Raw genomic sequence first — 22,365 nt, forward strand, 5'->3', positions numbered from 1 at the left:
CAACAGCTGCTCTAGTGTCTCCCAAGTACATTGTTGCTGTGACAGCTGAATTTCCCCCAGGGACTAGGCGCTTTTCTCTCCCGGTATGATTGGTATTTGATTAAATCTCGTAAAGTGTTTTGTGTAGAGCTGTGACTTTTTTTGTCTCTGGTGATACTGCGCAGAAGTTAGTGGTGCAGCTTGAAGTGGCTCTATATTTCCGAGTAAAGGAAGAGTCACCCGAGTTAAAGTGGATGTGCGTACGCTCTAAAAGCTCCCAAAATCAGCAAGATGCATTAGACGTGTTTGACAATTTCCCACCACTAAGGAGTCTATATTAAACAGCTTAAACTGTATCTAACCATTGTCGCTCTCAACCGTGTTTCAGTTCTTAAAATGTAATTAGAAAAAGGCACTGAGCATTCAAGTGTAGAGAGTTAGAAAATTACTGTGGTCATAATAATGCCACTGTAAGTACAACTCGCAATGCTTCTCATTGTGTCTAAAACCATGTTGGAATTGGGTCATAATTGTCGAATAATTCAGTGCACATGGGTGCAGCAGTGAAAACACTGACACTGTATTTACTAAAGTCGAAACATTGAGTACTTGTGATTGTAATACGTGATCTCGGTTGTACTTAAAATGTCTTTTTTTTTGAGATGGCCGAGGTTTACTATTTCCATTTAAGAAGGTGAATAACAGAAAGCGATTTTATAGTTTTTCCGATTGTATTGCAACCACATAGGAAGGAATATACTGAAGTTTTAAATTCTTAATCAGGGCTCAGTCTCTAATTGTATTACACGAATGGAACCACACACGTTACACCTTATGAATCCAATAGCGAGCCGGCTTTATCGCTACGCCCCCCGTTATAATGGCTGGAATGGTTGCTCTGATATCAGATATACCCTGCCATGGGAATAATAAAGAATTATCTTATTTCATCTTAATTAAATGCACCATCATGCTGTATTTACTACTTATGGCAGCAGGGGTCACTGTTTTCAGAACCCGTTGAAAACTTTCACTCTTTCATTTGAATGATTTTGCTGACCTCAAGAATGTCAATTCGACAAATAATTGCCAATCCTGTCCCTCTCATTTTCTCCCTTCAGTGATTTATGAAGAGTGTTGGCTGCGCTCTCCCGCGGTAGATAACGTTCCCCTCCTATGCCAGACATTGTACATTTGTTTCGCTTACTGACCTAAATAAATAGATAAATAAATAAATGAGATTATACTTCCTGTGCACACGCGGCACTTTGTTCTAAGTCAGCACGTCCACATGTCCCCATGGCAGCTAAACCCTCCTGATTGACTATTTAAATTGTCCTCATTGTTTCAGTTCCAGTTAAGGGGACAAAAGAAGGGTAGCCAGAGAATGGAAGGTTTGTAATTATGGCCCGCCACCCCCCACCCCCACCCAAGAGCCCAGTTAAAAATGACAATCCTAATAGACTCTTTCAGACCTAATTATGATTTGTCTGTGGTGGATGAAAAGCCAGTTTAATTGGGGGATTGGGCCTAAGCCCTGCCGGAGATGTTGACGTAGGTCTGGGTTGTGTCGTTCTGTCATCTGGCCCTCCTCTAGCACCACTCGCCTTCTGTCTGCAGCTTTAAAAACACTCTAATGTCCAGTTCTTTCCGTTTTTTTGCCTTTGAAACATTTTTCTTTCCTATCCTCAATCAGTACCTCAAACTGGAAAAAAAAATCGATTCCAAAACCAAGTTTTACTCCTTAGAACAGGTTTTTAATTGAAAAAAAGTACTGGCGAGACACACACTCACACACACACTCTGCTTCATCTCCACTAAATACCCCCAAAGAAACAACAACCTCCCACCAATTCTGCCCCCAGTTACCCCTGTGGTCTGTTTGCCATTGGCCTGTTGACCCGCGTTCAGGGCAGTGAATTACAGCCATTTAGCTAATGAAGCAAATGATGAGAAGCTGATTGGTCTGGCGTGTGTGTAGCCTCGCAGTGCTTATTCGGCCCGAGAGAGGGGTATTCGCTCTGTCGTCAAAGACAAATGAGGTGTCTTTGCGGGGTTTTAAGGTGCACGTGTGTGGCTTTCAGATGCGTGGCCGCCCCGCGTGTGTGGTCACCTAATACTTGATACCTCGACTTGAAATGCGGGGAAAAAAAAACGATCCGCGCTTTAATGCAAAACAAACGTCTAATCGAGGCCCGGCGCTGCAATCAGGCACAGAGCGAAACACTCGCCGCCGGCACAGAGGAAAAAAAAAAAAAGCCTTATTGTGTGTGGATTCAGTTAAAGCCACATTTCACTGGCGTTGAAGACTCCGTGCCCTACAGACCTCATTCTCAAGTTGAAGAGCAGGTAAAATTACAGTGTTATCTGTTGAGAGAATCTGCTGCCGCCACATCTTTTTTTTTTCCTCTTTTTTTTTTTTTTTTTTGTCTCTCGCTCCAACTCCCCGAGGAGATCATTAGAAACTGGCAGAGCTGCCGTGTGAACGTCGCGATCCAAGGCAAAACAAGATTTATTACTACCAGGATCAGGTTTTTAGTGTTTGGAGAGGCTTTAATACGAGAGTGATACTGGAATGGAGCTTTGGAAGTAAATATGATGTGACATGTGGTAACCACGGGATCTCAGACCTGGCAATGATGGTTGTTACTGCCCTTTAAAATGTAAATTAATCGACGTTAAAAAATCTCCTCTGTGCCTTAGCCTAATCATTTCAGTATGCAGATTTTGTGTTCTCGTCCCAAAAAACACAGTACTTTATCAAATCAGTGACACACAAGAAAGTTGGTTTGTTTCCTGGTTTGGGAAGAACTTGGATTTAGTGCTAATTTAAGGATTCTTTAATTTAGGAATTTGTCAGTCATTTGTTCGTGCTTTTGAAGCGCATTGGGTGCAGAGAGGTCTGCATCTTTGTCTATTCATCGGCAGAAGTAGGCCACGTTATTGCACAACAGGGAGAACAAATTGGAACAAACAGCTTAAAGGTTAGGTTAAATTGGACAAATGTCTTTGGGTGGTGATGCAATAAGTTGCAGCGGGACTGCACGCTGACTGGGCCTATCGGCCAGGGATTCACAGCCCTCCTCAGCGATATGATCACAAGTGGGCGGCTTCTTTACTGTGTGTTCCCACCTGACAGTACAGTGTTTCTCCACTGGCGTCTAGAGAATTTCTTTGTTTTAAAGAAACATCATCTTCTTTCAGATGAACTGTGTTAATAATCGTGGTCGATCACAAGGAGATACCGGACCTGAGGAACAATTCCAAGAGGAGGAGGGTGATCAGTATTGTCAGTGTATTCTTGTAAAAAGGGTGTACCATGGGAAATGGCTATTGCTGTAGCATGGGCAGGATGATTAACTACCACTAGTTAGCCTATGGTTGCAAAGCGAAAGGCAGCATTTTGACTTGTTCTGCAAATATTCAAGAGATTAAATTGAAAACCTTACCATCTTTGAGTACATGATCCCCAATGCTTTTTTTTTTTTTTCATGTGAAAGACTGGGGATTCCTCTCTCATCTTCTTTGCAGCTAGAGCTTTGTTAGGTTACCCTTTTAAGACGTGCACTTACACACATTGGCTTAATTCATCCAGACCACACACTGCTCCCCTCTGCTGCTGCGGTTGTGAGTGTGTCTGTGTGTCTGTCTGTATCACACACAGACACGCATAATAATTACACAAAGCCACTCACTAAACAACAATCCACACCAGCTGCTTCAGAATAGACTGGAAGCTACAGGAAACGAAAGAGGCTAAAGTCAAAGCTAACTCGTCGCTGCAGAAAATGTACGGGTCTTTTCCGCTCTCATCCCTGTCTCATTTTCATATTTCTACAATTAAATCGTCATCCAAGCATGCTTAGACTTTATTTTGGTTTCCTCACTCATGCGCCGCCTCCATATTTTGATTAAAACATAAGTAACGCTTTGGATAGTGTCAGTATGGATTACCGCAGGCCAGAGAAATTCTGCCTTTTGTTCAATACTCTCATTGACATATAATGGTGCATTGCGTCATTAGTGCCCTTTAAACCCTGTGGCCCATAAAAGGGTAATAAAATCCACAGTAGCTACTCATGCTATGCTATCGATTTAGTCATAAAGCGCTCACAACTTCATGGAACCCACTCTTTCCCACCAATAAACAGAGAGATTAGGGTTATGCAACAGCTGTTAGATAACCGCATTTATTTGTGTAAACCATAAATCGACAGTGGTTAACATACGCACAATACCAAAGTCTAGCTGTGATAATTTACCCATTTTAATGTTGCCAACTTTTCTAGGCCCTCAGGTTGGCACACCCAGGCACTTTCATTATTCTGTCAGCCACACAATGTTGTTTGTCATCACTTGCGTGGAAGAAAAATGTCTGCTGTCTTCTTTATACCGGGTCCAAAAAAAGCAAGACGAATTGATCATTTGTATTGACTTTATCCTTTGAAAGGGGTTTTGAAATTCCCCTTATTCTCAGGTGAAATTAAACGCAGACGTGACGGCTCGCGGCTGCAGCCCGACCGCGTCACCCAAGCGGTGTCTATGCGCAGTCGGACGTCTCCGACTGGCTCCAGATTCTCAAGAAAACACATGAAGCAGGCAGTGATTCAGTAAAAGTAAATTTAAACCTTAATCATAGACGTGCGTGTATATATGTCCTGGTGGATGTGTATGATATTCCACAACAACATAGGGATTATATAAATTCTTCCCAGTTGGATAGGTTTACACAAAACTGCTCTGTTGTGTTTTGGCAGCGTAGCTCCTTGGTCAGGTTTAAGAAAACATCACGATTTGGACCAAAAGTGTGAGACTCCACATTACAGAACTACAAAGAAGCCAAAACCGTGGAAGCACTGCAGCTGCAGATGACAGGAATCGACGTCCACGTTCAAGGGAAAATCTGAAGAAGCTGCTTTTTCTTTTCACTCCTACACCGTTACTTAGATATTTGTATTTGAGTTAAAACGTACTTTGTTGTGTCTGTTGTTCAAGTTTTATTTTTAGCATAATCCGCCTCAGACTTTGAACGGTCTGTGTCGTCTTCCAATTGACACATAAGAACTAATGAAAAAAAGACGCGTGTCTTTTTAGGCGGCGTGTGCATCCACGAAAGCTAACAGATGTAATGGTTTGATTTGTCGTAGACGGCGGAGGAAATAAATGAGTGTGACAGAAAATGGAAGGAGGGGGAAGGCATCATTTTTCTTCACCGACAGGGGAGAGATTGACAGTAATCCCGTCTGGATGAGGAGCAGATTCGGGATTAGTTTACTATCAAGGAGGAGATACTCCTTTGTTCTTAAGTTAGTATTTCGCAGAGTTCGATAGCCGAGTCCATGTATAGTAGTATGTCTCCATAAAGCTGTCAACATGGGGAGTGTGAGTGGATCGGAGTACTCCCGATGGGGTTGTGGCTCTCACAGTATGTTGCAAACTATCCCCTCCCTTTGTTTTTATTCTTTGCACTGTAGTTCTGTACTGCCACAAGCTCCACTATAACGGGTACTTTATATCAAAAAATAGAGCGCGCTGAAATAAGAATCACATTGACAAATATGTGAGGCAAAACTCTTGCTTCAGGTCACGCTTTGTATAGCAGTTAACTCCCTGGACGCTGGTTATGTGTGACTCGGACTGACTTGAAAATGCAAAAAATTATGAAAGAATGGGGGACATTCTGCAATGGGGGACTGATTTTAACGTGTGCATTTTTTTGTGAGTGTGAATGTAACAATGGCGCCGCTGTGCACAGAGCAATTTCCAAAAGCTGCACCAGGCCACCAACTGGGATAATAACTCACCATAAAACAGCAGCACAATCGCTATTATTCAGATTTTCAAGTCACTATTTTTTCATTAATATCGCACCACTTACAGACTGATGTTGATTTATGTATTCCTGTTCTTTGAATAAAAGGACAGAAGTGCTTTGCCATTATTCCTCTGCACATTTACAGTTGGTGCTCTGAGGAAATAAGTTGTATTGGGTTTAATCGAGTCCATGTTTATCCGTTGGACTAAACATGCCTTCCAGACGAAGCTCATTGCTTTGGTCTGGACCCTGATGGCGTCACAAGACACGAAGGGGGGATAAATAAGTAATATGACAGACAAGCCGCCCTTGTTGTTACCACCATTTCCAGACATGAAAATTCAGCATAATTTAGTATTATAGAAAGCTTATCTTTAACATTTTTTTTTTTACATTTTATGTAAGTGTTCTCAAAATACACTAAAGTCACATTTGTGAAAATAAAATCCCAACTTCAAGATTCAAGAGAACACTGAAATATTAATAAAAACATTTGCCGAAGAATTTATTTAAGAGTTCTTATAAGGTTTACAAGGGTTTTTATATTATAAGAGTTTTTGCCATGAATTTGCAGACAGTTGCCTCAAAACCAGCAATAAATAATCCAAAAAGTAAAGAACGGATGTCCATAAATATTTTGGTCTTAATTGGTTTGTTAGGTAATCTAAGAATTTCAGTGGACACTTTAAAAGTCACGGAGCTGTTGGTTGGTCTCGACTAAATATTTGGAGGTCATAATCTGAAACATATAAAGTAATTTGCCGTAGATAATAACCCCTCCCTTACCCACCTTTGCACTTAGGTTCATCGGCCCTCCCGAACAACATGGCCTACTTCGGAAGTTCCCAGGAGGAGGAGGACCTGGAGGAGGATGAGGAGGAGGAGGAGGAGGAGATGAAGAACGGAGGTAATATTCACTCCCTCGCTGCCAGCAGCAGCCAAGTGTCAGCCTCCTCCTCGTGCCACTCGACTCCTCGCAAGGGCAAGCTTCCCACCCGGCAGCCGCTCAACGGGCACGGTAAGAAAGATACGCACAACCCCCACCCCCCTTCCGGTCTCCATCCCAACATATTCCCAGGGTTTAATGGGAAACGCAGCCATTCATGCACCGGAGCACTTTTATGGGGGCGCAGGAGGGAACAGAGTGTGCGAATGTGTCCCAGAGATGTACAGTAGCGTGTTTTTACCGAGAGATGATAAATTAGCACCGACGAAGCGAAAGGACAAGTGGTATTCGGTGGGGTGAGGACCGGGAGCGAGAGACGGCGGGGGAACACAGAGGAAGAGGCCTTGATGGATGTGCAGGTGAGGGGAGAAGGTGGGGGTGGGGGGTAAACGGTGATGCAGCAGGGTAACCGCTGCGGCGGGGAGCTACGGAAAAATGCGGCTCGGGAAAAAGAAGACTGAAAGGTTGTGAATCGGGACGGGGGAGACAAAAAACCGGGGCCAAAGAAAAGCGAAGAACGAGTCGGCGGACAGAAGCTGTGTGTGTGGGGGTGGGTGCGCGTGCGTGTGTGTTTGTGTTCGTCCATGCGTGCACATGCATGCAGCCTCAGATATCCGTACTCTTGTTTTCCACTGTAGCGATGGGATTAGTCACATGGGATGGCAGAGCAACGCATCAACTCTTTCCACCCCAATTAACACCTCAGTTGCGAAGCCCTAACAAGGTGTTTATGCCTGCACTGCAACAGCTGGCCTGGGTCCTCGACACACACACACACACACACACACACACACACACACACACACAAATAGTAACAGCAAAAGCCAGGGACATCACATGTGCGCCCTTCAGGACGTGGATGTATTTTTATGAGTACAAACACACAGTGGCCGGGATGCCCCTTTTAAGAGACTGTAGAGCGTCTGTCCAAATGTAGCCATTCACTATCACCCATGTTTATACAGCACTTTTCATAACAACAAGCTCACTGAGACCCAAGTCCATTCAAGGAATATCCATTTTAGATCATTTTTCTGAAAACAAAGTACAAATTTAGCAATGACTACTGAAAAATCAAGGCAAAATCAACCGAATGTATCCAGAAAAGCACTTTAAATTTAAAGAGCTGGAACCTGAGATGATCACAGTCCCTTGAATTTTGCCAATAAAACAGTCACAGCCCAAATGATTAGATGGAGGTGTGTGTGGTATAATGATGTCTTCGGTTTACAGAATCCAAAATATCGTTCTTGCTATTTGTATGTTTTGTTTGTAAAATCCACCTCGTGGCATCGTGCCTCTGTAGCCCGGAGGCCCTCCATCCGCAACGGGCCTCAGAGACGCATAGTCCCTCCGGCCAAAGCCTTTCCCCACGAAAGAAGGCTTTAACTTCCTGTTCTCCACCCCAGGCCTCTCTGCCTCCTCCCTAGTCTGAAGTATTGCCGCCAGAAAGGTTCAAAAGGTGAACGCTTTGCTCAGCTCTTTCCTCCGTCATCCTGTCGAGTGGAATGTGGAGGAGGAGGGAGACGCCAGAGAGACTGCTGGGATTAAGAGGGAGAGAGGTCCATAGATTTGCTTGCATTGAACTCTGGAAGGGGGGGGTTGCACCGCTTTTGTGTGGTTGACTTTCTGAACTTATCTCCAACACACGCGCATCTACGTTCCTCCTTCGCTCCTACAAGGAGATCTGTAGATGCAGCGCGAAACAAACCGTACATACACCGACACCATGCGTGAGGGTGAAACCTGTTTGAACAACTCCGGGCCTGTTGTTGTCACGAGGACAGCTTAGTGTCCCGTCTTATCTCATACAGAAACACTGTTTGCGAAGCAGCTCGGCGCCTTCGCTGTGAAATGCTAAATAAATAGATAAGGGAGGAAAATAGTCAGATATACTTTGCAGGGGACAATCGAGATGATGATTTAAGGACAACGAAACAGACGACTGTGTACACGAGTAGGTGCGCGCACACACACACACACACACACCGGCAGGACCGGGTCGCTTCTGGCACCGCGCGATTGTGCGGCGCGCGATAGCGGAAGCTCACATCGGCCCATCGAGTGGTATTAAGATCGGCACGAGACGTGTAATTTCTGCGGCGCCCGCCACTCGGCAGCGGGAGCAGCTTATCCAGGCTCCCGGGGAGGAGCGAGGGGTGTAGCCGAGGAGACAAACGGAGTAAGAGGGACGTTTTACTCTGGGAGGTAGAGAGAGACAGGAAAGGTCCGACATTGTAGGCCATTCATCAGCGCTCAGGCGCTGCTTCTGCCTCTCGGCCATGCGCCATGTTGACACAGCTATATTAAACAGCTTTTATTGGGCTCCGTTTCTTGCTCAGCTCACTTCTTAAATGTCAAGATTTCCCTAATTTTTCATTGAGCGGTGGGCCCAAGAGACCCACTGATGCTCGCTTGCGGTTCTGACTGCACGCACACACACACACACACACAAATCTTGTAACACACATTTAGCACAGCTTTGCAGGCGCTGATGCCACAGAAAAGAAGCCTTGCTTTTCCCGAGTATGTTTGCAGTACATGTGTCCTGTAAACAGACCTGTCAGACTTTCCACACATGATATTAACATTTCCTTGGGAACTATAATTGAGCATCATAAAAGCCGAAGAGTGAGCTTTTGGACGTGTATGTTAATTGCTTCGCTCCTGTTGGACTCACTTAGCATTATCCCCGGGGACCAATGTGGTTAAGGTCCATTTTGAACAGGTTCATTGACATGAGGCATAAAGAGGTTTTCATGCCGTGCTTAAATCATGCATACTTTACTGATTAGGGGCTATATGTTCGCCAAAAGTCTGTCACTCCAATGTTTGCGCAGGCTTTTCCACTTGGTCGTTGTGGTTTGTTGCCAGCGGTTTATGAACCATTCTGCACTACAGGGGGGGGTATTGAGAGACCTATGTCCACACGTTGGCACTGGAGGTGCCGGTCCACCGATGTGAAAAAATAGTATATGTCTTATTTGAATGGTATTTAAATCCTGCTACCTGATAGGAACTTTCCACCACGGCCTGTTTTCTCAGTGTAGCTTTTTCGTTTTTTTTTTTTTTTATTTTGCTGTATTTATTCAAGACTCCGTGTGCACATTGGAATGTATTTATTGTAAGTTGGTAAATACCAAAAAAGTGTGTACATATACATTATATTATTGTATATTGTGAATAGTTTATTGCCATACAGCTTTTATTTTTAAAGGAAACCTAAATTATTAATTTTGAGTCTTCAGGATTCCCTTTCTTTTTAATGAAGGACCCTAGATACCAAGCTCATAATATATATAATTCATGACAGGAAAACACTAGCGCATGAATGAAGTTGTTTTTTTTTTTTTCCCAGCAATTTCCTCTGGACTGCATATGATTTTGAAAGAGTCAAGTCAGGACATTTTTTGTTTTTGCACAGCGCAGAATCACATACTCACTGTTTTGCCTCAAAAAAAACTGTACAGTTTGTACAAAATACACCACTCTCTGTCCCTGGAAGGACTCAGGAAACACTGCCTGAAAACACTCCCAGGAGGAGAAACCTCTCAGGGGACCTCGGGGGTCCCTCCCCTGGGATGGACAGTTGTGCAGAGGATGCTGAATTGACAGAGACAAGAGTTAGCAAGACATTTCAACAACACTATAAAACAGACTCATTTAAAAAAAAAAAACAACCATGTAAAACAATAAATCGTCTATTTTCTGCATGGATACGTCTGTAATAAATCAAGCCGATAGTTACCGGTCGTCCCAGTAGGAGATGAGACATCTTCTTCTGCAGGTGTGGAGAGGCCACATCAGGAAGAGTTCAGTGGAATTCCCCGGGTTTAACTGATGGATTGTATGATTGCGATCTGAGAGACTTTGGAGCCGTTCCTGGTCTGATGACAAAATACACCTTTGGCGAATGAATAGAATAGAATGGGCCTTTATTTGTCCCACAATGGGGAAATCTCAATTCACACTGCAGAAAGTGGGCAGTGCAGTCAAGGGTAGTTAAGTAATAAATATCAGAAGTTGACATACAAGTGTGCAAAAATATGCGACAATATAAAATCTCAAAAATATAAAGACTCTTTTGCAAAAACTGGAAACGAAAGAAGAGTCAAGTTTTTGGTACTTTCTTTTGTCATTCTTATTCTTATACTAGAGCTGTCTGCCGTCCTCTGGCGTGCTGGAATTTTTATTATAAATTAGCCAGGCATTTAAAAACAACTAAAAAAATTATTGTGTTTTCTTTTTTTTTTTTTTTATATTTTTCATTGGAGACACGCATATATACTGCTCAAAAAAATAAAGGGAACACTTGAACAACACAATGTAACTCCAAGTCAATCACACTTCTGTGAAATCATAGTGTCCACTCAGGAAGCAACACAGATTCATTTTGACTTGTTTTAAGGACATTACATCAAAGTTGGATCAGCCTGGAGTTTGTTTTTACACTTTAATTTTGAGTGCGATTCCTAATCCAGACCTCCATGGGTTGATACAATTGATTTCCATTGATCATTTTTGTGTGATTTTGTTGTCAGCACATTCAACTGTGTAAAGAGCAAAGTATTTCATAGGAATATTTCATTCATTTAGATCTAGGATGTGTTTTTTAAGTGTTCCCTTTATTTTTTTGAGCAGTGTATATTTAGTGATTCAGGAGCACCTATGGGTCCCTGCGATTTTTCCACAGCGAGCAATGCTTGGTCATTGTAGATCATTTCAGATCCGGCCTCTCTGTACAGCGTGTACACACTCAGAGGACACGAGCCGAGCCACAGCTGATTCTCCTCCTCCCCCCTCTTTCTCCCCCCAGTGTTCAACAACCACGGCAAAGCAGGAACAAGGGAGAGCCCGAGGCCCAAGGCGGCCACTCACGGCAGGGACGCGCCGGCCCCACCGCTGCCTCCCCCTCCGCCTCCGCCGCCACCCCTCCTGAGGGAGCGCAGTGAGCGGGCAGAGGCGAGGGAGCACGCCAGGCTACAGCAGGCCATGGCCAGCAGTCGCGGCACAGCCAACGGGCTGCCGCTGAGGAGAACCACCGAGGAGTTACGCAAGCAGGTACTGCATTGTGGAGCAGAGCTGAATATACATTTAGGCACAAACATACAAATAATTAATCATTATGTATTCTTTCTAAAATATCTTGCAGTTTCCCATAATGTCACAATCATTTAGCATTTTAAATTTCCCAACTTCTTGCTGACTCTTACATTAATTCATGCTGTATATATATATATATATATATATATATATATATATATATATATGTATATATATGCCCTGCCGTAGAAGACATTGATATTCCTTTTGCTCATTACCGTGTACCCATGTTTTTATGGAAAAAAGCCATGCACTATTAGACAGACAGGACAACAGTGTCCCCAGAGAATAGGATACAAGAGACAGTGTCACTTCGAGAACGTGTTCGACTCCCAGGTCCCGACAGCAGGGATACGTTTCGCGAAGGCTTTCGGTAAGCAGCGAAATTGGGAGTGTAATCCATATAAACCTGATCAAGAGGCAGCATCTGCGCACTACTTTTATCACATCCTCTACTTTCTTTAGCTGGCTGTTTTTGTCTTTCCTCCTGCATTCTCAAGCTTCTCCCCTCAACTGCGTCGCATCTCCTTATCTCTTCCTTTTATGACTCCACTCAACATCCATTGTGTCTGAGAGAGTAATGATTGTGTTTTGGCCTGCCATGACTGCAGCTATATTTAGCAGCGCCTGCGAGGGGCTGTGAAAGCCTGCCTCCTTCGCCATGGCACTTTTCCAGGGATTTGTGAGGTTGCGAGGAATCTAACAAACTGAAGGAAGAGGAGTGGTAGGAAGAGGCAGGCAAGGAAACTAGCATTGTTACGATCACATGGCTAATCAAAAGCAATTGTCTACAGAAACGTCACATTTCATCCCGGGCCTCTATCGCTCCCTTTCTGTTTTTCATTTTTTTTCTTTTTTGTTACATTTTCTCTCTCCTACTTTGTTTTTTCTCTGGCCTACGTCCACCGAGAACTAGCCCCGATCGAGCGGCGCTGTTGTGATCTGCCGCTGCAGACGCTGCAGACGCTGCAGACCCAGGCATGTTTGTGCTTTCAGGGCCTTTTAAAGTGGCTGAAAGTGTCCAGTAAAACCAGCAATGAATCTCAATGAGAGCGAAGGCCTGCCAAGACAAACTTCAGCCTCACTTACTCACAGTCTTTGATCCACGGCTCTTCCACGTCTCTCTTTCAATTCACTGCTGGCACCGGCCGTGATGCTTTTGATTCTTCCCATACTGTCTTTTTTTTTTTTTTGCGCACCCCTCCCCTACTTTTTCTTTTGCCCATTTCTCTCCCTACGTCCCGGGTTTTCAATCTCTTTAACTCATTTTCTCCGTCATGCCTCCCCCCCCACACACACCCACGCCCCCCTGTCTCAAGCCACTCCCGTGTCAAACAGACGGATCTTGCCCTTGACTACGCGGCTCCAATCATTTGGAAGGATTAGTGCCTTTTTCGCCCTTCGCTCTCTCTCCAATTAGCATGAATGGCATGTGTGTGTGTGTTAATATTGTGTGTTCAGGACACACTCTTATACACACAACCAACTGTGAAAATACAGTCTAAGCCATATAAAAGGTTAAGTGGTTATGTAGCCGTAAAACGAACTAAGGGTTGTGTGTGTAAAACCAAAGGGGTAAGCCATTATCATAATTCAATTCACCGCCATTCACTTCGACCTAATTTAATAGAAGCTTGTACCAACAAAATGCATTGGAGGACTTCTTTTTTTCAGATGCGTTGCTTTACATTTTAATGAAATAACAAAAATGGGGCTGTCAGCAATGTAGCAACGACAGATCCGGGGAAGCAGGTGGTCCGGCAGATTCCGCACGGTGGAGTAAAAAACAAAAACAAAAAACCCACGGGGATGCTGACGCTTCATCGACGTGAAGTTTACGCAGTGACTTAGTTTCCGAATAAACGGCAACTACTGTATGCAGCAGAGAGTTGATGAAAGACTGTTTTGCACTCGGGTTTTATTAGCAGCGGGCCGAAGTGACCTTTCTATGGCCGCTTAAAAGTCAACCTGCCCAGGGCAGCACTGTATCGCACCCTAATAAGACAGCAGAGGAGAACGGAGGCTTAATCCGGATTTATGCCCCACCGTCGAGGTGTTGCAGCACTCGTGTAGTAAATGACTCCGGCATAGGGATTGATTTATTGTTCAGCATAGGATTTAACCCATTGATTGTGACGGTGTCTGTGCTGCACATGGGCGGATGTGTCACAAGGCTGTGCCGCGTCACGCACGCTAATGTACCTGCAGCAGCGCTCTTTGACGTCTCGTTCCTCTGCCCTGTGGCGAAGGGGAGGTCTAGACCTTTGAAATACATTAGATAAACATCAGAGGCAATTGGTTGCCAAAGAAATCTGTTTAATTAGAATCGTCAATGAGAATCACGGTGAAAAGACCTGAAAATTAACAACAAAATTGTTAACATTTTGAAAAATATGTACCGGACAATAAGCCGCAACTTTTTTCATGTAAACAACAATGCGGCTAATATATGTAGTTTTTTTTGGGGGGGGGGGCTAACGAGCTTCACGGCGCTAAAACAATTATCCTCGTCACATTGGACCGATGAAATGACCGGGAAATTCTGATTCCGTTCAACTCCGACACCAAAGAAGACGACTTTGACGGTTTTATTGCACAGGAGGAAGCCCGAGACAGCGACCGGCTAGCCGGTGCGGCTTATATTGAGGTGCGCTCAATAGTCCGGAAATCACGGTATACATTTTTGGGTCAAAATCCCCAAAAGCAGCTCCGATCTTTCTTGATCAAAAACAAATAAAATGAAAATGAGAAAAGAAAAAAAAAATCAGGTGGAAAATGGTACACTTGTAGAAATGAAGTCCCCAAAAGAAGCACCAAAAAGTGGAAGAAGCAAAAATAAGCAAAAGGTTCCCTGGCGTCGGGGGGGGGGGGGGCTGTCACATTTAAGAGCCTTTAGCAAGCTCTTATCACACATATGAAAATGACCCTTTTCACATGTAAATTTGGAGGAGGGGGCGGGGATGGGGAACCGCCGTGTCGGCCTGGGCCTGTTCTGGCCTCCAGGTGGTGCTTTTTGTGTGTCTGATGGTTAGCTGTGCCGCAAGAAGGTGCTCGTAGGTGGAGCTCCAGGAGCTCCTCATCATCCTGACAAAGCAGCGCACATCTGGTCGTGATCGGGCCGCAACGCTCCTGCAGGAACAGATGTCCCTCCCCGCTCAGCCAGTGGAGCTTCGCAAGGGTTAAACTTTCTCCTGTCGTATTAAATCCCCTGGCGCTCCTTCCCTCGCTGTCTCTCCCTCTCCCTCCCATTCTCAGGGACAGCTTCTGCAGATGTTGCCTGTTAAAAATCTTCCTGTCAGCCCTCAGCTGGGCTATAGCAACACATGATGTCATCTAGACCCACCTCCTCCATCTCCTTCCCCTTCCTCCCTCCCTTCCCCTCCCTCCCCGTCTCACGTGCAACCAAAATCCACTCCAGTCTTTGGCTGCCTCCCTGCGTGAATGTTTGTGTGCCTTTTTTTTTTCCGTCCTTGTTGCTTCATTGTCTTGTTTCTCTTTCTCTCCATTTTGCTCAGACGTCAATATTTCTTCCATTTCAAACATTCTTTGCTTCATAGTTGAGATGAGGTGCTGTTTTCTGATCATACCCTGAGAGAGATGTTACTGTGGATAAGACGATAGCGGTTGTGAGGAATAGTTATTTAACATGAGTCAGAGGTTTCCTGTTAAAGATCTTTTATTTGCTCGGTAACGTCCTGGAGGGGTTGACGGCGCATGGTTTCAAAAGGCTTGAATCCGACTTGAGCAACTTTGTCTCGTTCTTCCTCCGTATTCTGCCTTTTCTTTCAGTCTTTTATTTCTCTCTCTTTGTGTCCCTCTGCTTTCCTCCCTTCCTTCCTTCCTTCCTTCCTTCCTGTGCCTACATATCCTCCTTTCCTCACCGCGATCCTCCTCTTCCTCCCCCTTCTCCTCCCTAAACCAGACCAAGTAGTCGATGCAAAGCCAGGCAGACTGGTCGAGCCCGATGAAGAGTGCAGGTTCGCCCCCCCGTGGTCGCCAGCGCTCACAACAGTGAGCCAGCGGGACTCAGCGCTTTGTCAGCAAACCAAGGCTGACGAAAACGGCAGCCGTCTGGGTAGCTGCCGCTGTAGCATTTGCTATTTCAGCACCAGGATGGGGAGGGGAGGGGGACCGAAAGAACCTGTGGAACTGTCTGTCTTCGGCTCGTGAAACAATCCGAATAAGTCGGGTTGAGCGCGACGAGGCTCGCACCTCTGCAGGCTTCAGCAGCCCAACGCTCTGTTGCAGTCCCGTCTTTTTCGGTCTCTCCCTTCGCCGGTTTCCTCACATCAGTCCATCATTACCACCCCCCTATCTCTCTCTCCCTCCTTCCCTGTCATCTTGTGTTTTTCCATTGTGTATGTGCGTGTGTGTGTGTGTGTGTGTGTGTTGGGGGAGTGATTGACGGAGGCAGGGTTAGGTTTCAGTTCCCCCTTATCTTTTAATGGCCTGGTCTTTGTGTTGGCCCCCCCTGCCACCTGAGACAAACACAATACAGTACATGCCCACGCACACACAGACGCACGGACGCACACACACACGCACACACACACACACACACACACACACACACACACACACACACACACAAAACGTACATACAAAAGTGTGACCCAAGAGCCCTTCAAAGGGAAACCTGTCAATGGGCTGGCTGTCACCTCCCTCCGGTGGCGCCCCGGCCGTGATTGATAACTCCATATCTCCCATCCTCCCGCCTTTCTTGCCTCTGTGCTTCATGTCCAGCTGGTCCAGACAGAAAGACGCACAGATACAGGATATATACGGCAGCAGCATTACGTTTTTTTTAAATCCTATGACAGTCAGACATCCGAGAGGTCTATCTGTTTGTTGCCTGTATAATTTAGCTGCTTGATAGCAAAGAAAAATGTGCGTAAATTCAGCTTTTATATTAGTTTAAGTACACCATCGGTGCAGATATGAGAAGTCAATCTGTTCCTTCACCACACGGTCGCCTGAAGGACTCCTCCCTCCAGCGCAAAGAGGAGAGAACAAAAATGAACATGGAACGAGAAACTCCTGGCCGTATGGAAAGTGGGCCATGAAAACAACATGGGTATTCTTAGAAACACATACAGGAGAAATACGAGTGGGAGGACAGAAAAGCCAAGGATTAAGTGATGGTTAGCAATGGCGGGAGGGGGGGGGGCTGAAGGTTAGACTAAAATATCCATTCACGTCTTGGTCACACATCAGATGGTCGGCGTCTCTGTAGCCGCGTTTCTTGAGCCGGCTCTGAAACTAGACAACGCTGGGCTGAATCCCTGACCCCCCCTAAAAACACCGCTCACGGGCACTGACACACACTTTCTTCTTCTCACGTGCACAGAGACACAGTGGAACGCTTATTCATAGCCCAAATATTTAATTATAGTATTTAAGGAAACCCATAGCTAAAGATGGGCCCATGAGGACGGATGAGACTTTATTCCATTCCAGTGACCCCCCTCCCCCCCCACCTCACACTGTCCAGCCATCTGTTTTATGGAAACCATCAAGCCTGTCCTTCTTTTCCATCACGTTTTTTCTTTCCTCCCTAATTGCTTTGTATCTTGACATTTTGGTTTGCACATATGATTTTTCTTAAATCAGACGGTTTGTTGACAGCAGTCTGAGGTGCACCACTGTATCTGAAAAGTCATCCAAACAGCTGTTTTAGTCTCTAATGAATAGCTTAGTTTTTGTCAGTTATTCTGGTCTCAAAGGCAAAGTTTTTTGTGCGTTTCGTTTTCTTTTTTTGTTTTTTGTTTTGTTCCTTTTGCTGAAGAAGCATCCCGCTGTTTGGCATTTGTGACTCACCCCTTTACGTGACTCGTGACTCTTATTGGAAATGTTTCCTCCGTTCCTCTCCAGCGGAGACAAATTTCTCTCATACGTGAACGATTCGACGCATTCTAGTCAAACGTCACACCCGATCTTTAATATACCCTCCCTCTGTTTCCGGTTACCGCAGGTCTCTAAAGTGAATGGGCTGACGCGGGCAAGTTCGGCACAAGCTATCAATGGTGCCAAGAAGAGCCGTGACTTCCGACTGCCGTCCAAAACTGTGAAGAAGTACACAGCCACCGTGTCCAAGGGTCACGTCACCTACACCAAAGCCAAACAGAGAGAACTGGGCAAGAAAACCAAACTCAGCAGCAGCAACAAACACAACAGCACCTCGGCATCATCGTTAGCGAACAATCACAATCAGCACAGCCAGCCAGCAGCCAGCAACGGGCTGGCCAACTCAGGAAAAGCATCGGCACCAGCCCTCCACAGCAATGCAAAAACACGCAAACAGGTGCTACTATCCAATGGGCTGCACAACGCGGCTGCTGGCGCCCGCCTCAACGGCAGGCTAAACGGGCAGCGGCACAACACCCTGGCCAAGGAGGACGGGCAGAGGCCGTCCCAGCCGGGCCAGGTGGAGTGTCCGGGCCGAGAGGGACTGCGCAACTCCAAGCGCCGTTTAGAGGTAGTGCTCAACTCAGTGGAAATCGGTGCCGTGGAGCAAAAGGCCAAAACCCCCGTCACTGAGGCGAAGAAGGCCAAGCTTCAGGTCACGCCTCTTGAGACCCGCAGCAGCAGCAAGAAGGTGGCCAACCAAGAAAAAGCTCCCACGCAAACTGCAACCCCCGCCACTCCAGTTTCTAACGGACACGTAACGGAATCTCTCCCCTCCCCTAAACAGACTTCACCTGCACCCCCGCCTCCAAAACCCGTTTCTCAACAAGCCCCGCCTTCCTCTACACCAGCAGCCAACACGGAGCCGGTGAACCAGCGACCTAAGCGGGCGTCGGCCGGCAAGCTGATGTTAATTCGACAAGCACAGCAGCAGCTGAGCAGGTCTCACGGTCGGGGCGCCTGCTCTTCCTCCCCTTCATCGGGCCAGAATCCCTCGCAGATCCCTAGTCGCCCAAGCACTACCTCAGACCCTCAACAAACCTCTGTCTCCTCCGCCACCTCCTCTCTGCTCAATTCCAACAACAGCCCTGCACAGCTAAAACCAGCAGCGTCGCGGCCCGCCGACCGCGACAAAGAGTGGGAGCGCGAGAAAGAGATGATGCGTCAGAAGGAACGAGAGCAGGAGAAGGAGTGGGAGCGGCAGCGGAGCAGGCCAGACGGCTGGGTCGCGCTGGGGGAGGTCCCCGTCTTCCGGCCAATGCCGAGGGAGTTCCAGGACCCCCTCGTGTATTTGGACGCGGTGAGGGAACAAGCCGAAGCAGCCGGCATGTGCCGGGTGGTGCCACCGCCGGACTGGCGGCCGGAGTGCAAGCTGAGCGAGGAGATGCGTTTCGTTACACAGGTGCAGAGGGTCCACATGCTGGGACGGCGCTGGGGCCCCAACGTGCAGCGGCTGGCGTGCATTCGCAAGCACCTCAAATCTCAGGGCATTACCATGGATGAGCCACCTGTCATTGGTAATTGAGCCAGCACACACACACACACGCACACACGCTAATACACACACACTCAAGTCATCAAAACCCTTTCTTGAACTGATTGATTTAACTGAGCGGCGAACCAGAGGTTTGCTTCCACTGAAACCCAGAGAGGAACATAACAGAGTACATCATAAGATCGTGTCCAATTACAAGCCTCTTTCCGCTCTCTCAGTGCTCTAATACATCCCTCATTGTGTTGTGACGCTCCGGCTGGCCTCTAGAAAGGCATAACAAAAACCGCAGTAAGCAAATATTGCTCTAACCAGCCCTTTGTGTTATTCCATTTGATTTTATCTACCCCTTTTTTTTATAGATGACAATAACAATATCAAACAACTTGGCAAGGGACCCGACGGGCCACGGAAACAATATTTCCCCCCGATTGCCCTGTCACTTTCCATTTCTCGCTGTGACATTAGCACTGTATGGGCCTTAAACAGCCTCCGTTTAGACAGAAACTGCAGGAATACAATTACATCGCGTGCGCCCCCCGCATACGTTCCTTCGTTTCGTTCATGTCCGTCTGCGTTTTCGCTCGCGCTCGGCTCTTCCGCCCGGGGCTGCTCGCTTTACGCAGCTACATTTGGATTAGTGGCCATCGGCCAGGGAGAGGATCTGGCCGCCGGTGACCCGGTGTGGATCGTCTCCAGCCGGCCAGGATGTTCCTGTTCCAAATGACTTCCCTCACAGCGCCCAGTAGATCAGTTCAACATTAAAACCAATTTGCGTCCCTATTTGGCTCAGCGAAGGACTCAGATGATTGTGAAAGGTGATAGCTCAATTGGCCATTTAAAATAAAATTAACCGAGTCGCAGGAAATGGCTTGTTCAGCCACGGAAACAGATGCTCCCGGATGGAATCGTTCTTGAATCGACCTCGCGTCTTCATTCCTTTTCCAAAACCCCCCCGGAATCGGACAGATGAAAACAATCAGCTCCACCGAGCACATCTTGCGTCCGTCGACTGAAATCTGTGATTTTGCCGTCAGTCCTCGGAGACCTCCTTGTCTTCACCGCTCCCGTCGCCCTCTCTCTCCGTCTCCCTGCCTTTCACAGGTGGCTGTGAAGTGGACCTGTCACGTTTTTTCCAGCTAATCAATGACATGGGTGGCATGCAGCAGGTGATGGACCCCAAGAAGTGGACCAAGCTGGCTGACCTTCTGCGCATACCTAAGTCGGCGCAGGACCGGCTGGCCAAGCTGCAGGAGGCCTACCTTCAGTACCTGCTCTCCTACGACACGCTCGGCGCCGAGGAGCGCCTCCGACTGCAAGCCGAGGTGCTGCAGGAGAAAAGGCACCTGGAGTCGCGACGGGGTCCGCTGGAGGGCCTCCTGGACTCCTCGGCACCCAGTGCACTGGCACTGCCGCGCTATGAACCCAAGAACGGGCTTGTGGGTGGAATGGTGGGAGGAACGACGGGGCACCACCGCACCAATGGAGTGTATCACCATCTGAAAGAGCTGGAGGCTCAGGTCAAAGCGGGCCGGCGCCGGCTCTTCGCTCAGGAAAAACAAGGCAAAGACGACAGGCAGCACGGAGAGGAGCAGCAGCAGCAGCAGGAGGAGGAGGAAGAGGAAGAGGACAGGGGAGTTCTCAGTGACCAGCACAAATGTATTTACAAGGTGAGCATAAAAAGCACATGTTTATACGCAGTGACTTGACATTTGATTTTTGCTCTTTTGAGGAACAAAATGAATTTGCGTTTCAGGGTCATTGTTTCGTTCCAGCGACGTGAAGCATCTGTCTAGGCAGTAGGACAAAGGGATGTAGATGTTTGTCTGTTTTCAGAAGGATAAGGGCTGACATGGAAACAGTATTTTTAACATTTCGTGTCGAAACTTCAACTGGAAGACACCTTACACTTTGACGAAACGTAATTTGCAAAGTATTGGGATTTACCCCGGTCAACTGGCATTGGTGTTCTTTTGCGCAAGCTCTGTTTTTTCCTTTTATTAATTTGGATGGCGCAGTGGTAAGTGCTCCCACAGCACAAGAAGGTCCAGGGTTTGGTTCTGGCCGTGGGGAGGGGTGGGAGGGTGGGGGTTCTATGTGGAGTTTGCATGTTCTCACCCTTGTGTCTGTGTGGGCTTTCTCTGATTTCCAGTTTCCTTCAGCAGTCTAAAAACACGCAGGAGGTTCTTCAGAGACTGAATTGTCCAGATGTGCGAATGAGCGAGTGAATGCTTGTTTGTCTATTTATGTGGCTCTGCGATCGACCGGCCACCGGCCCCGGGTGAGCCACGCCTCTCACCCAATGGCAACCGGGATAGGCTCAGCTCCCCCATGACCCCGAGTGCAGGATAGGTAATATAGACAATGAATATTTCACCACTATCTTCCGACTGGCGTAGAAAAGCTTCTGTCTGGCAGCACTGCGGTCACACCTGATGCTGAAGGTGCACCTTCAGCATGAAACATGCTCCTGTTAACTGAAGATCTGTCCCGCTCTGTAAACTCGGATGAGATAGAATTCCCGGTTTCTGCCGGGAAAGACTGTTTGTTTTAACGGCACTGAAATCACATTTTCCCGACCGCGTATTCGCAGCAGCCCCAAGCATGGCTGCATCGTGGAGGTGAGGCTCTTTGTGTGAGTCGTGTTTTGCAACTTTCTGCTTCCCTGCGTGTCTTGCGGTCTCTTTAAACGTACGTGTGTGATGAAATGGACAATAGAATTGTTCCTGTGCGTGCGTGCTCGCACACAAGATGAAGTCCAAGGCGAAGGCAGCTGTGTTGATTCTGGCTGGCTGAAATGTAGGTCAGAGAAAAAGGCACCCCCCCCTAACCAGATCCTTCCCCTCGCCCGTGTCCTGCCTCCTCCAGACCCCGCCTCCTCCAGTTCGCCGTGCTCCTTTAACCCTGCCATTTCCCGTGGATTCTCTCCTTCAGCCCGTGGCCTCAGCTATTTCCTTAAATCTCCATGACCCGGCTTCCCCACTCCTCTCATGAACCTTTGTTTTTGCACTAATACAGATACACACACACACACACACACGCACGCTCGACATTCTTGACAGTGAACTTCACAACAGCTTATGCAGAATATAATCTTTTTAGACTCTTGATAAATTGTACTTTTAT

The 22,365-nt window shown here is 46.8% G+C and overlaps 1 protein-coding gene across 2 annotated transcripts in view; it reads left to right on the forward strand.

Annotated features, from left to right (window-relative positions):
• The window catches only part of jarid2b (jumonji and AT-rich interaction domain containing 2b), a 104,607-nt gene that overhangs the window by 76,611 nt on the left and 5,631 nt on the right, over positions 1-22,365 (forward strand). For both annotated transcript variants that reach the window (XM_086178006.1, XM_086178007.1), the window contains 4 exons: positions 6,597-6,812; positions 11,557-11,801; positions 17,815-19,264; positions 20,344-20,909. In XM_086178006.1, coding sequence (XP_086034132.1) covers positions 6,597-6,812; positions 11,557-11,801; positions 17,815-19,264; positions 20,344-20,909 — 2,477 coding nt within the window. The remainder of the gene's footprint in view (positions 1-6,596; positions 6,813-11,556; positions 11,802-17,814; positions 19,265-20,343; positions 20,910-22,365) is intronic.

This window comes from Fistularia commersonii, chromosome 30 (genome assembly GCF_037954325.1).
Source record: "Fistularia commersonii isolate RoL2024-O1a breed Wild chromosome 30, RoL_Fcom_v1.0, whole genome shotgun sequence".
NCBI lineage: Eukaryota > Metazoa > Chordata > Actinopteri > Syngnathiformes > Fistulariidae > Fistularia > Fistularia commersonii.